At 32.0% G+C, this 14,248-nt stretch overlaps 2 protein-coding genes across 12 annotated transcripts; both read left to right on the top strand.

Moving 5' to 3' along the window:
• The first annotated feature begins 5,022 nt into the window (after positions 1–5,022).
• On the top strand, positions 5,023–10,719 carry LOC107886804 (protein PTST homolog 3, chloroplastic). 11 transcript variants are annotated; one of them, XM_041115132.1, is made up of 14 exons: positions 5,277–5,658; positions 5,760–5,879; positions 6,651–6,799; positions 6,878–7,231; positions 7,395–7,566; positions 7,784–7,847; positions 7,929–7,979; positions 8,109–8,162; positions 8,319–8,438; positions 8,999–9,123; positions 9,265–9,316; positions 9,583–9,733; positions 9,831–9,888; positions 10,259–10,719. In XM_041115132.1, the coding sequence occupies exons 1-12, from the start codon at positions 5,504–5,506 to the stop codon at positions 9,679–9,681; spliced, it is 1,515 nt and encodes a 504-aa protein (XP_040971066.1). In that variant the 5' UTR covers positions 5,277–5,503; the 3' UTR covers positions 9,682–9,733; positions 9,831–9,888; positions 10,259–10,719. The 11 variants fall into 11 exon arrangements, with proteins under 11 accessions (XP_016666368.1, XP_040971066.1, XP_016666369.1 ...); XM_016810880.2 differs by having other exon boundaries at positions 7,929–7,994; XM_016810879.2 differs by lacking the exon at positions 9,831–9,888 and having other exon boundaries at positions 5,023–5,658; positions 7,929–7,994.
• A 736-nt stretch (positions 10,720–11,455) lies between these two features.
• LOC107886803 (uncharacterized) lies at positions 11,456–14,131 on the top strand. Its single transcript, XM_016810878.2, has 6 exons — positions 11,456–12,181; positions 12,790–12,887; positions 12,985–13,056; positions 13,171–13,295; positions 13,732–13,804; positions 13,902–14,131. The coding sequence occupies exons 1-6, from the start codon at positions 11,872–11,874 to the stop codon at positions 14,004–14,006; spliced, it is 783 nt and encodes a 260-aa protein (XP_016666367.1). The 5' UTR covers positions 11,456–11,871; the 3' UTR covers positions 14,007–14,131.
• Positions 14,132–14,248: the final 117 nt, after the last annotated feature.

Below are 14,248 nucleotides of genomic sequence, written 5' to 3'. Positions count from 1 at the left end.
GAATTTGATGTCATTATTATTAAAAATGTTTTATTTAAATATCGCTCTTAATTCAAACAATATTAGTCTTGGGTTAGAACCACTTGTTATTATAATGACACTTAAAAAGTTAAAACATTAATTAAGGGAAAGACTTATAATTTTTTTGAAAGGTAAATTCATTAATTCATTCAATGAATGGAATCATAAAATTCAGACGGAAAAAAAATAGCAAACACTTGTCGTAGATGATGAATATCAAGCTCCATCAATACAATAAAGTCTTTAGTCTCAGCATTAATAGAATATTATGGCACGTTAACAATTGGTTTTGTCACAACTCAAGCACGATATATTTGGAGTGATTGTAAGCACTTAATACGATAATGAAATTAGCCCTGGTTGGTTCAAATCGACGAGCAAAAATCAACAAAAGAATCGAGCATTCACCAAACTAGAGAGGAGGGCAACAAAATCATTCCTAAAATCACTTGTAAAACTAAAATTACATTCATAAGCAAGACTAAAAAATATGCTATAAGAGCAGATAAAAACTTCTAAAACTGAAGGTTTATTAAACAATGAAAAAACAAACAAAAAAGATATAAAATTTAAGACAACACGTGTCCAAATTGACATATGAAATTATTTATTATTCTGAAATACTCTCAAATCAGAAATAAAATAAGAAGTTAATAAAGAACCACACACTTTCCAAGAAAAACTACTAGTGGTCGGTGAAGTTTTATTGAACAACATGCGCCGTCATCTATCTATCACAACTTGTGAAGACAACAAAAATACCCAAAAAATAGATTTGCAAACTGAAAAGAGAGAAGTCGTGTGTAGTGAATGAGAAAAAGAAAGAAAGAAAGGGTTGATGAGAGAGAAAAAAAGGCGGGCGATAAATAAGAAACAAACGGCATGAAGAAAAAAAACAAGAGAAAATTTTATGGGGAAAGACATATAATTAAATATATATTTTCTATAACTAGAATATTAAATATGTTCACATCTTCTTCTAATAAAAGTTGGATTGGTTCCTAGCTAAAATACAGATTGCTAATAAATGTGATTAATATGTCATCCAATCACATGAATTTTTGAGCAATAAAATCAAATTATGAATTCCCAAAAGAAATATCTTTGGAAAATTTGTGGTTCATATATTTATATATAAACAATCTTCCATATAAGTTATTGAAAATGTGTTTAATCTTTAATGATATGATGTCGTTACCTTCTCTTTGAGTTTAGAATCTTCTTTAATTTCATCCTCCATGAATTCATGATTGACTTTTATAGTCAGACGTGTTCATTGCCTTGGCTAGAACGGTGTCGTCTGAAATTTTTTAATTTTTTTATTCAAAATTTGAATTAAATTTTGTTATATAAACTTATAAGTCATCTGATGCAACAAGTAGCTATCAAAAACCCATAACCTCATTTGAAAGTTTCTTTGGTAATTCCGCAATCGAAATTACAAGGTTGATAAAATTATAAATTTATTTTGTGAGAAAATGTGCTTCTAAAATTAATAACAAAATTGATTTGGCATAATTACGGGTGTGAATATTTAATATTTATTTAGTAACAACAAATTTTATTTAGAATAGTTGGTTTAGAATAATTTTGTGACTCAATAAGTTTAGAGAAATTACGAAATTGTTCCATTGATAATTTTGTGAAAATTTTTCTGATTTGAAGTAAGTCCAGACTTGGCAGACATGAGCTTGAGAATAGCGGAGAAGATTATTGGGTCAAAGTGTTCATCCTAAATGAATCATAAATGTATGATTTTTAGATAATACAATCAAGTTCTTGTTTTTAGAAAAAAAATTAAAATTTTGATTTTCCCTTAAACCTATTTTCGACTGTGTTTTCCAAATCTGATTTTCCAACACTTCCCTACTTTATTTCCTTATTTATGTCTTCTTAAAATGTTAAAAAATCCTAAATGTCGTGATTTTCAATTGTTAGTGCACACGGTTCCCAAGATCAACACGCCCTGGATACACACCCGTATGATCACATAGCCATGTGGATTGCCCGTGTAAAAGTCTGTTGCATGTGTGTAGCTTCCAGAATGCTCCAATGTTCTAATTTCCACTAGTTTTTCACTCCTATTGCTCCCAATTGCCCTATTAAGCATCAAAACATGAATATAAAAGGATTAGGAGTATATAATTCACAATTAATATCACATAATCACCTAAAAATGCACTAAGAATAAAGTTAAATTATGTTACTTTTGACACTTATCAAAAGAGCGTCTTTCGGGTAACTTGTTGTGTTGCCATGTGTCCTCAATATAACTCTGCTCTAAGAATAATTGCCATTTAAAACAATCTTTTTCAAGAATGATTCCATTGCAGAATAACTAATCATTAGAACAATATTATTCGAGAAGGCACATTCTTCGAATAATGTTTTTAAAAAAAAATTCATAATGTGCTATTACACCAAAGAAAAAGAAGTATAAATAACCGCAAAATATGACAATATTTTGAGGTTATTTTCATACTTGAATGCTCTAAAGAGCTTGACTTGACAGATTAGATCTGAAGTTAGTTAAAAGATCTCTTAACCTACCCTAAAATTATTAAGTGCTTCTTCCATTCTTTAATTGTAGTTCAGTACTCATTATTACCCAAACAATAATTAAAGTTTATTAATTTAAAAATTAATAATCTCTTCTGAAACCCCAAAATTCATGTCATTACTCCTATTCTTAAAATTTATGAATAGGATCCATTCACAACTTATGAGGGACTTTTAGTATTTTAACTCGTATTTCTTAGATTAGCTTTATTCTTAATCACATTTAATCTTATTCCACCTTACTAACCATCACCTGCCATTGCACACTCACTCTTAGGATTTGTTCCAATTTTCCTATTCATGGCTTCATAAATACTTGATGTATGGCCCTCCTCTTTCTCCACTCTCAACTTTACATGTTTAAACCTTACTTATTCCACAATCATATTTTGCTAACTTAATGGTATCTTGTAAGCCCAATTTACTCTCTTCAAATAATATTGTCAAGCTCGATCCATCACTAACCAAAATTTATTTTACTATTCAAAAAATACTAAAACATTAAAAAGAATACTTTTGCATTTTATGATAAATAAAAGGAGAATAATCTATTTACATGTATGTAAAATTATGATTTTACACACTTCCATAACTTTTTTTACAACTAATATTTTAACAATCCAACCATTATAAGTGAACCCTTCACTAAATAAAAATAATATCAGCCATAGGAAAAATTATGAAAGCGTGTCAAACCATATTAATTTGGGATTAATATAAAAACTATATATGAACTTTGATCCAATTTGCAATGTTATACATAGATTTTGATTTTGTGTGATTTTATAAACGAAACTTTGATTTAATTTAATTTTCACAAAATCACTAACAATATTATCGAAGTAACACTATTTTACATTAATATATTGCATACACAAATAATTATATTAGTTCAATATGGAAATAAATATATGTATTCATTTCTTTAAATATGTATAATTGCACGAAATCAGAATTCATGTATCAAATTGCACATTAAACCAAAATATATGTATAAATTTGATAATTATCCCTATTAAGTAAAATTCTCTCCTAAATAAAAACTATATATTTTAATATTTGGACGAATTTATTTAAAGCCATAATTCTCTTTGCAAATATCAAGAAAATGCTAAAGTTCATCTATGGTCCCAATAGAAAATATAATTTTTTTTCTAGAAGAAAAATGCTAATTTTCTTGAAGCAAGCAAATGTGGGGTTTCATTTTCTTTTTGTTTGTAATTTTCCTTCTCTTTGCAATAGTGGCGGTGGAAAAAAACTCCCAAATTCAAATGTGAGCAAAAATTGGAGGGTCAAACTATAAATAAATTTACTAGACTTTTTGGTGAAGTGAAAAATAAGGATGTTTTCAATAAATCAATTTCATCAATTTTTTTAATTTTAAAATCGATTAATTCTATTATTATTAGATTATAACACATTCACGATGTGGGTGAAAATAATTATATAATAAATTTATTAAAATTTGTTATAAAAGTCATATGTAATTTTGATTGAAATTATAAAGTAATGATAATCAAGATTATGATGTCTTTGGTTCAAATCTCATAATTATTGTATGCGTATATACATTTTTAGTTTTTATAAAAAAAAGACATAAATATTTAACAAATTTATAATATAACTTTAGTTGAAATTGTATAATTAAGTAGTCAAAATTTAAAAATATGATGTCGTGAGTTCAAATTTCATAATTCGTATTACCATATATATATTAAAATATTAAGTAGTCAAAATCTAAAAATATGATGTCGTGAGTTCAAATTTCATAATTCGTATTACCATATATATATATTAAAAAGACATAAATACCCTTAAAATAACAATTTTATTTCTAAAATGAAGAGATATTTGATAATTTCTAACTCAATTAACATTTAATATATAGTATAGATTTTATTTGCATTTTACATATTTTTAGTTGCTTTGTACTTTCTTTCTTTTTTGGTTACAAAAGAGGGTTAAAGCCTACTAAAGCTAAAGTAATAGTCCTTGAGAAAGCAATCATTTCGATGTCCATCGTCGGCAGGTGAATGACGCTTCGAGAAGGTTGGTCAAAAAATAGAAGCCTTTCCTCCATCAATATTATATATAATTGTCCAATATCAACTCGAATTAAAAACTAAAATATGTTCATATTTATAAATAGTTAATTTAAATTTGTTTATATTTGTCTATATTTATTCATTTGCTAAATTTCTAAACATAAGTAAATTAATATATATTTTAATATTTTATAGTATAAAGTTTACATAATTTATAAAAAAATATTATATAAATTTCAAAACAAGTGAAATAAAATTTCAAAGCACGAGAGTTGGTGAAATGAGAAAAGTCTCCTTTACATTAACCAGTAATCGAGGGTTTGATCCTCGCATTGGGTATGGAGTAATTTTAAAATTCGTGGTCAATATTTAACTCTTGACGGTCTATAGAATGTGCATAAATAAATACTTTGAGAAATTAAAAAAAAAAAACAAGATCATCTTTTAAATATGTTTCTTTTATGCTACTCAATTTGTCTTCAAAACCCAGCATTGGAAACAACTTTGTGGGCTATTTTGGCAAGAAAAACCCTCCCCTTTGGGCCTTCCAAATGACAATACTTGTTCAAAGTTATCTAAAAGGAAAACACAGAAAAAACTGGAACAAAAAAATCTTAAAGATAATGTTTTACTGACATTTCATTTCAACAAAATCATCAAATTGACAGTTTAAAATAACTCTATTGATACTATTAAACTAAAAAATCTTGTAAAACACCAGCAACCCACCACCTTGTTTTCGGCAAGCCTCAAACCTGAAATCATTAATTATATATTATAAAGCCTGTGTATCCCAAATCTAAGTCTGCTTTGTCTGACATGAAAACATTATAGAACGATAATAAAGTATTCAATGCTACAACAAGGTTTCACTCACAATGGCAGCTTTGTTTCAATTTCCAACTTTCATTTCCTTCTCTTCTCATAAACCCATCTTCTCATCAAAGCCACAACAATGGATAAGCTGGAAAACCCATGAATTTAGACCTAGAAGAAGCTTAAAAATATGTGCCTTTTCTATTAAAAGACCTAGGTTTGTACTTTTTTGTATAAAGTTTTTTTTTTATTTTTATTAATGGTTCAATTGCCTTTTTAGTTTCCTCATTGGTTTTGTTATTTGTTTCTTTGAATTAGGAGTGGAAGAAAGGTAAAGAGTAATGAGGAACTGTGTAATGATATAAGGGAATTTGTAGCTGAGGTTGGGCTTCCAGAGGGTCATGTTCCTTCCTTCAAAGAACTTTCTCAGCATGGAAGGTAATTTTACTGTTGAAAATTCATAGTTTTTGTTAATTTATTTTGTTTCATTTGAAAAGGGTTCATTTGAATTGTTAGGGAAATTAGGGGTTTGTATGAAAAAGTTTAACCTTTTGGCCTTGAAACAAAGTCCTGATTGTTTATTTGAATCGTGAAGGAAATTGTGGGTTGTATTAAAAGTTCAAACTTTGGCTTTGATTGAAACCAAAATTTGATTGTTTATTTGGATTGTGAAGGAAATTGAGGGTTTGTATGAAAAAAGTTTAAACCTTTTGGCCTTGATTGAGACCAAGTTCTGATTTGTTATTTGAATTGTTAGGGAAATTGGGGGGTTTGTATGAAATGTTTAACCTTTTGGTCTTAATTGTTAGGGAAATTGTGGGGTTTGTATGAAAAAAGTTTGAACTTTGGCTTTGAATAAAACCAAGTTGTGATTGTTTATTTGAATTGTTATGGAAATTGTGGGTTTGAATGAAAAATGTAAGCTTTTTAGCCTTGATTAAGACCAAAGTTCTGATTTGTTATTTGAATTGTTAGGGAAATTTGGGGTTTGTATGAAAAGTTTAATCTTTTGGTCTTGATTAAGATCAAGTTTTTGTCTGTTATTTAATTTGTTAGGGAAATTGGGGGGTTTGTATGAAAAAAGTTTAAACCTTTTGGCCTTGAATCACACCAAGTTTTTATTTTGGAGATATATATGTTTCTAAATTACTAATGATTGAAATGAAAGGAACCAAGTTTAAACCTTGTTGCTTAATTGTTCCTCTTTAGGAATGATCTGGCTAACATTGTTCGAAGGAGAGGATACAAGCTTATCCAAAAGCTTCTTTCGAGCTCACCAGAAACCGATGGACTTATTGCAGATACAAGCGTAGTTCAAAAGCACAATGCCAACAGTGATTCGGAAGATACTTTTGAAGGTCAATATAAATTTCTTTACCAATGCATGAACCCTCTCGCTTTAATTTTGGTGGTAACCTGTTTCTATTGTTTTGAAGGTCAATATCTAAAGAGGGAGAATGCAATCGAAGTTGTTCCTTTGTCAACCAAAGTTTTCAACATGGAGAATAAGTTGGTTGCAGAGGATATTGATTCCGATAACCATAATTGCATGAGGGAAACTACAGTGTATACTTCAGGAGATCAAATGGAAATGGAAAGCACTGTGCTTGAAGATGTTTCCGCATCAACTTTGCTCCCGTTCGAGGAAAACTATTCTGGGAGTTTGAGTGTTAATCTGGACCAGAATTCTGATGATAGTAGTTTCATGCCTGAAGAATCTCCGGCCATGTCAATTTTGGAGGAAAAAGTTGCGAGATTTGTTCAGAATGGAGATTTGGATGCAATCGAGTGTAAGTTTCAGTAGATAAATAGCAGCTGTTAGTATTTCCTCAATACGCTAGTACATTCCTGGAAAGAATGATAATGGATGTTTCAAAATTGAAAATTTGCCACTTTTTTTATTTGGTCGGTTCGAAACATGAAGTTAAGTATCTGTAGGTGCTTGCTATGCAGATACTGTTAACGAGAAATTAAATGAAACTAATGATGAAGTAGCAACTCAATCAAGGACAGGAAGTGAAGATCACTCGAGAAATGCCTATGATGCTGTCTTCAAATCGAATGGAAGTGCAACAGTTGCCAAGCAGGTTGCTCCTCCCGTAGCAATGGATTATCTTCCTTGGAGGTTAGCCATTCATTAAGCTCGTATTACTTTCTGATCAGTGAGTGGTTTAGTGTCATTAAACTTTTATGTTGCTTCGACTCTTCTTTTTTCTCAAAATACCTGTGTTTGACAATCCTCCAAGGACCCTCCAAATACATAGAAATCTTGGGAAAAAAGAAATTTAACATACTGTGTTGTCCAAGTAACATAGTTGAACCAGAATTTAATTTATTTGCAGTTATGACAAGATGGAAGCTCAAACACTAAACAGTGATGATTCGAGGGAGGATTTGGATTCCAAGGTTTTTCAATTTCTAATTCGGTTTAAATTCAGTGTTTATTTTCACATATAATATCTCATTGTATGTTCCTCTTTGTTGCAGACCACTGGAAGGGACACCATAATTGAGATTAATCATCTCAAGTTTTTGCTGGTATATAATTTTAATGTATAATGTCTCTTACCACTAACTATTTCTCTGTAGTTTTGTCGGTATATAAAGTTTTTTTCCTTAACATAAATAAACCATTAACGTCTTTATTGCTTCTCTTCTTGTGAATAGCACCAGAAGGAATTAGAATTATCCCTATTGAAGGAGCAGATTGAAAAGGAAAAGGTACATTAGTTATTTTCTGAAGGCATGTTTCTTTGTAAACCATTTTTTATGATTCTTGCACATGTACTGTATAAAGTCCGACATACACATTTTTGCTACACATTTTTTGAGGGTTCATTTCAGTATAACTTTCCTTACCACTCTTTTTTTCTCTAGATTGCTTTGGCTTCCATGCAAAACAAGGCTGAAACAGAGATCCAAAAAGCTCAAAAACTTGTCTCTGAGAAGGATGCTGAATTGCTTGCTGCTGAAGAAAGCTTATTGGGCCTACAAGAGGTACATTTTTGTAGCAGTCTTGGTTGGCTTCTTCATTCTTTTTCTGTTTTCCACTATTTTGTTTATATATATTTTTAAGGATCATAATATTATTTTGGGTTAAATCTTTGGGGCTTGAACTTGGCAACTACTCCCACATTGGGGCCTGAACTTTTGTTTGGTCCAAGTTAGTCCCTGCTATTTCCTTGAAAACCCTAAAGTTTGGTCCCCAGTATGGGAAGCAATTACCTAGTTTAGGGACTAACTTGGACAGAAAAAAGTTTAAGCCCTCATGTGGGAACAATTTCCTAGTTCAAACCTCCAATATGGGAACAATATCAAGTTTTAAGGACAAACATGGATTAAAAAAAGTTCAGGCCTCAATGCGAGAGTGTTGCCAAGTTCAGACCCCGAATAATGATTTAACCCTATTATTTTCTTACTAAAATCATTCGGAGAATGAGATTATATTATCCTTTTGTGTTGATCTCCCCTATAATTTTCTTGCTTCTTGTTATTATAGTTTTTTCTTCAAGTAGATATCAAACCAAACAAAACTGAATTTTTTACTACAATAATAGGTGCAACTCGAATACACTGGAGATGGTGAAATTGTGGAAGTATCTGGTAGCTTCAATGGTTGGCATCATCGGATTAAATTGGATCCTAAGCCATCTTCTACCATTAAAACCCCCCTTGAATCAAGGTGTTCCATGTTCTTTTTTGTCGAATAACTTTTTTGATTGATTATTGGTATTTTTAGATTAAATTATATGTTATGTGCGATCACATTTTGCTATTATTAGTATATGATTTTCGAACTTATTACGTTTCACATACTTGCCAGTAAGTCCAAAATATGGTCAACGGTGCTATGGCTTTATCCCGGGGTATACGAGGTATTATGAACCACTGAATAACATAATAACTTTGTCTTAGTGGCTACATTGCTATATTCGCAACCGGCATATTAATGTATTTACTTCGACATATTTTGTTTCATATATCCAAACCATTTGGTTTTCAATTCACTTCAAAGGGCTGCCCTGCTTATGTTATGCTGTTTAGATTCCTATAGATATCCTAAAACTGATACTTTGTTTTTTGAATGATAGTAAGTGATACCGTTTAAGACTTTCATTCCATCATTTTGTTTAAATTGCAGATAAAATTTGTTGTTGACGGTCAATGGACACTTGATCCTCAAAGAGAGTCAACAACCAGCAGTAGAATATGCAACAACATTCTCCGAGTTGATAGATAAACTTCGATGGGATAAAAGAGAGAGATTCTTTGTATTCTGCATTAACATTAAGGTAAATGGCTTTTCAATGAGTAATCTCCATTCTTACAGTATATTATATTCGATACTCTCGGGTTTCTGGTTGCTTATTAAGCCTAAACTGATGTCAGCCTAAACTTTGAGAGTCCTCGATATGGCATAGGGAGCCCTACCTCTACTTTTGAAATAGTGAAGATGTCTACTACTTCCATTTTAAGATTTGTTGAGGGTCGGTCAGTTTCTTTGGAGAAGTTCTCGAAGTATCAGCCAGACAACCAATCGGACCCCCAACAACCGAAGGAATTATCCCTAGGGAGAGGGTTTTGTCTCCCGTGCTCTGCCAAGAGCCCTCAGGGCAGCCGCTCATTGCACGCTGGCTCTCGATAGAGCACAGGAGACAACACCCTCCTTCGGGGGACATACCTTTGGTTGTTGGGGATGCAGTCGGTTGCCCGGCGGATGACATTTCAAAGACTTCTCTTCAAGGAGCCAACTGACCCTCGATAAGATTTAAAATGTGTGCTGATGTACCATTGTTAAGTTATACTCGTAATTGCAGATTGTTTGCCAAGAGCAAAGTGGTGGATTGGTTTTAGCATCCGATGATGTCGATTAGAACAGAGAAAGCTCGTTGCTTGCATTGGGGATGTTGGCTTGTTTCATGCACGGCCACAGGATTTGGGGAGTGAAGTCATCCATTCCTGGTCGAACACAAAATAAAGACTTCAATGTTTTCGTTGTGATATCACCGAAAACCTATATAACTTTTGATAGGTAAGGTAATAGTTGTGTAAGTTTTTTTCCAGTGACTCACAGTAGAAAGACATTGAAGCAATAGGTTTTTTCTTTTTTTTTCTATCTAGTGCTAGAATTTGTACAAATGACTTTCAGTGACTGTATATCTTTTGGTTTCCGTAAAACATCGAGTATCTCGGAATCTTGTATGAGGTTTTGTAGGAACTTTAGGTGGAACATTGTCCACCAAAATTTGCCCATTGAGTTCAGAGCTTTAAAGATTCAGTGAGTTGGGAATTTGAAACATGGGAACTTAACAAGTTGCAGCTAAGGAGTTTCCTGCAAATAATAACCTCCTATATAGCATTTCTTGAAATGTTGATGGTTTGATTAGTTTTCAGTGCAAATTTTCCTGTTCTCATATACTGAATTACTCACGGTTCAAAGTACGTTGTCTATGAGATTCGTGGCTGATTCTTTCCATTTTTCACCTTAATCAACTTAATAAAAGGTCCATTCAAGTAGAAAAACTCAACTCAGTTTAACTTTAAAGATGTTCTTTTCTCTAAAAGCTCATACCAAAATTTTTAAATTATATTAAAATTTCAAATTTTATATCAATGTCAAATTTTCTAGCTAAAACGTAACCCATTGTAGAATTTTCATGAATTGCTGAATCATGATAATACACAGCTATTGAATAGTGGATTTTTTTCTTTTTTTCTAAATCAATGTTCTTTTGTAGTAACTAAAAGGTTGAAATCTAATTTGATAGTTCGGGTTGTTTTGAATTTGATTAATTTGGGTCATAAAATTTTCGAGATTATTTTGGGTTAGGTTAATTTCGAGTTTAGATCAATTCAAGTTTGGGTTGATTTTGAGTTAGGATTGTTTTTGCTTTAGGTTCGGGTTATTTTAGGTTTGAGACTTTAATTTTTTGGATTGAGTTACTATGGGTACCGATTGCTTCAAGATGAGGTCATTTTGAATTTATTTATTTGGGTCATTTTGAATTCTAATTACTTTAAAGAGTAAATTTTTTTCGAATTTGAGTTAAATTTAAATTTAAATTTGATGAATAAATTTTAGATTATTAACTTTTTATTATCAAATCAAATTTAAATTTAAATTAATTGAATTAACTTTCAAAATTATGGTTAAAACATTCTAAACCGAATGAATGAGAGACATAAAATCAATTAGCCTATGAATTGACTCGAACCGAGTATGGGAACGACTCTCAAAACATTGAAACAATCTAGAAAGGAAAGGAAGCGTATGGAGAGCACGTGTAAAGGTTCCACAATCTATTGGCGTGTCTCTTTCTTCACCTTTCCTCTCTCACTTTAGCTCTTTCCTCTAATCCTCGTCTTCAAGCTCTGACATTCTTTCATTCCTTTGCTCTTTTCCCCAACTTTTATTTTTCTTGTTTCATAAATGGCTTTGGCAAATGGATTCCATGCCTTATGTACAAGGCCTACCCCTATCCTCCCTATTGTTGCAGCTTCATTTCCTTATCCCTTGCCTACCTCTTTTGGCATGCCCACCAAGTGTTTGCCTTTAGTATTGCAAGCAAAAAGAAAGACAAATGTTATGCTCAGTCAATGTTTTGCTGCAAAAAATGAGCTTAGTGAAGTTGATAATGGAGGAGATGATGTGAAAGTGGAAGAAATGGAGGAGTCTAGTGAAACATTATTGTACTCTTTCACTCCTTTGCCTTTACTAGTTTTGGCTGCTCTTCCTGGAGGTAAATAGTAACTAATATATGCTGCAGTTGCTTCGTTTTGACTTTCTGGTTTAGTCCATGGCTGCTCTCATATTTTCTTTTCTAGAATGTTTTATATGATCTTTTCAAATGATTCTCTAATGTAGAAAAATTGAGAATGTAAATGTCATATGCGAATGTATTAACAACTTTTGTGGTAATATGTTGTTTGAAATACTCTGTCAGTTCCATATCAAAGAGGAAGTCTATGGGATGTTGCTGATAGGCGGTCGGACTCTCTGGAAATGTTTTCCAAGTGTTAGGAGGTGACAGACCCTTCAAACGGTGGAGTTATCATGCCTCGGGTGTCTATGCTTGGGTTTTGTCTTCCACTCCGCGGAGAGCCCTCGATGGGTTCATGGGCCGAGTTGGGAGATAAAATCAAGGATAACACCCCGGGTATAATACCTCTGTCATTTGAGAAGATTTTTCCCAGAGCGAGTCTGACCTCCCCTCAACAAAGTGTTTTTCACCATGATTGCTGTTAAGCTCCATGGAATTTGATTGATGTGTTGGATAAACTAGTAGATAGAGAGGTAGAATTTGGATCATTGCTAATTATTTCAAGCTTTGAATATGTTTACAAGCAGCTGGGAATGTAAGGTCTCTCTTTGGTCCTTTTGTTGAGCTAGTGAAATCATGGAATCTACCTGATTGGCTTGTCCATTGGGGGCACCCAGGCAATATGGTATAAAGATTCTATGCCTTGTTTCTCAATTTATCTGTTGGAAATTGCTTTACCTTTCACATTATTCTTAGCTTTGTTTTTTTTCATATGTTATTAGGCAGTTGTGCTTTTTGCCATGGGAGGGTGTGGAACATATCTAGGCTTCCGCATTCGTTATTCCGATGATGTGGTAAGAAAGTCTTAAAAACCCAAACTGGTTTTCAGTTGTGAATGACGGAAAAAACTAGAAAACCGTGAAAGATCAACCATATCGTAATGGTTTTAATTTTTCTGATCATGTTAGGAGGAAAAGGCCAAGGCTAAAGATTTGCACCCAAAGCTTCTAGGTGGTATGTTTTTCTTCTTTGCTTTAGGAGCAACAGGTGGAGTAACATCTCTTTTAACTTCAGACAAACCTATTTTTGAAAGGTAATCATATATAATTCCATCTTTATGTAAAAGTATCATGGAAGCTCTTGTACTAAAAGTTAGATTGCATTTTGCTTCCTCTACTTAATAAATAGATAAATTTGTCCCTCCACATTTGATTAAATAGCAAACTGGTCTTTCTGTTAAAAGTTATATCTATTTTACTGTTAAAAACTGGTTTATGTACATCAGAATGAGGTACACGTGAGCCACACTAGTTTTTAACAATAGAAATTGATAAAATTTTTTAACAGAAATAATTAGTTTGCTCTTTGATCTAATGCACATGGACTAATTTGCCCATTTTTGAATAAAGGGAGCAAAATGCAATCTGACTCCTAATACAAGGGTCTCCATGGTACTTTTACCTTCCATCTTTATATTTCTTGAAATGTATATAAGCCAGCATGAATGTCATCTTTGTGTTTTTTTGCAGTACACATGCTGTTACAGGTTTCATTGGTCTTACCCTATTGACAATCCAAACCATTCTGCCAACATTGTTTGAGGTAAATTGATGAAAACATTTGGTTTGATCCTTAAACAGACAATCTCTTTTTCATTATTATGTTTATTTTTCTATACTATGATGGTATCATTTTGTAGGGTAAACCTGGATTGAGAAATGTGCATGGGATTTTAGGCAGTGGGATAATGGCATTGTTTCTTATCCATGCTGCTCTTGGACTTCAACTTGGCCTTAGTTATTGATTCATCCAAGCTCTGCCTTTTGTCTTTCAACTTGGCATGTGTACGAGTAAAATAGTTCGCACACATTCATAATTTTTTGTATGATAAATATTTTAACAATTCAATTAATATATTCCATGTTCGTAGATCAAAGTTTTTTTTATTAATTTATATGCAATACTCTTTAAACCCTAATATATACAATATTCTTTAAACCCTAACTCCATTAACCCTAAATCTTGATTCATCCCCCTCTCCAAACT

The sequence above is a fragment of the Gossypium hirsutum genome, chromosome A01, assembly GCF_007990345.1.
Source record: "Gossypium hirsutum isolate 1008001.06 chromosome A01, Gossypium_hirsutum_v2.1, whole genome shotgun sequence".
In the NCBI taxonomy this organism is placed as follows: domain Eukaryota; kingdom Viridiplantae; phylum Streptophyta; class Magnoliopsida; order Malvales; family Malvaceae; genus Gossypium; species Gossypium hirsutum.
The sequence above is the reverse complement of the archived record's forward strand: the minus strand, read 5'-3'. Positions and strand labels throughout refer to the sequence as shown.

Bases quoted from the DNA above. Each gene is read 5' to 3' on its own strand.
- LOC107886803 (XM_016810878.2), top strand. From the start codon at position 11,872: ATGGCTTTGGCAAATGGATTCCATGCCTTATGTACAAGGCCTACCCCT. The intron at 12,888-12,984 runs GTATAAAGATTC...ATATGTTATTAG, and splicing joins GGGGGCACCCAGGCAATATG to GCAGTTGTGCTTTTTGCCAT. The intron at 13,805-13,901 runs GTAAATTGATGA...ATCATTTTGTAG, and splicing joins TTCTGCCAACATTGTTTGAG to GGTAAACCTGGATTGAGAAA.
- LOC107886804 (XM_016810879.2), top strand. From the start codon at position 5,504: ATGGCAGCTTTGTTTCAATTTCCAACTTTCATTTCCTTCTCTTCTCAT. The intron at 8,163-8,318 runs GTACATTAGTTA...TTTTTTCTCTAG, and splicing joins AGCAGATTGAAAAGGAAAAG to ATTGCTTTGGCTTCCATGCA. The intron at 9,124-9,264 runs GTGTTCCATGTT...CATACTTGCCAG, and splicing joins AAAACCCCCCTTGAATCAAG to TAAGTCCAAAATATGGTCAA.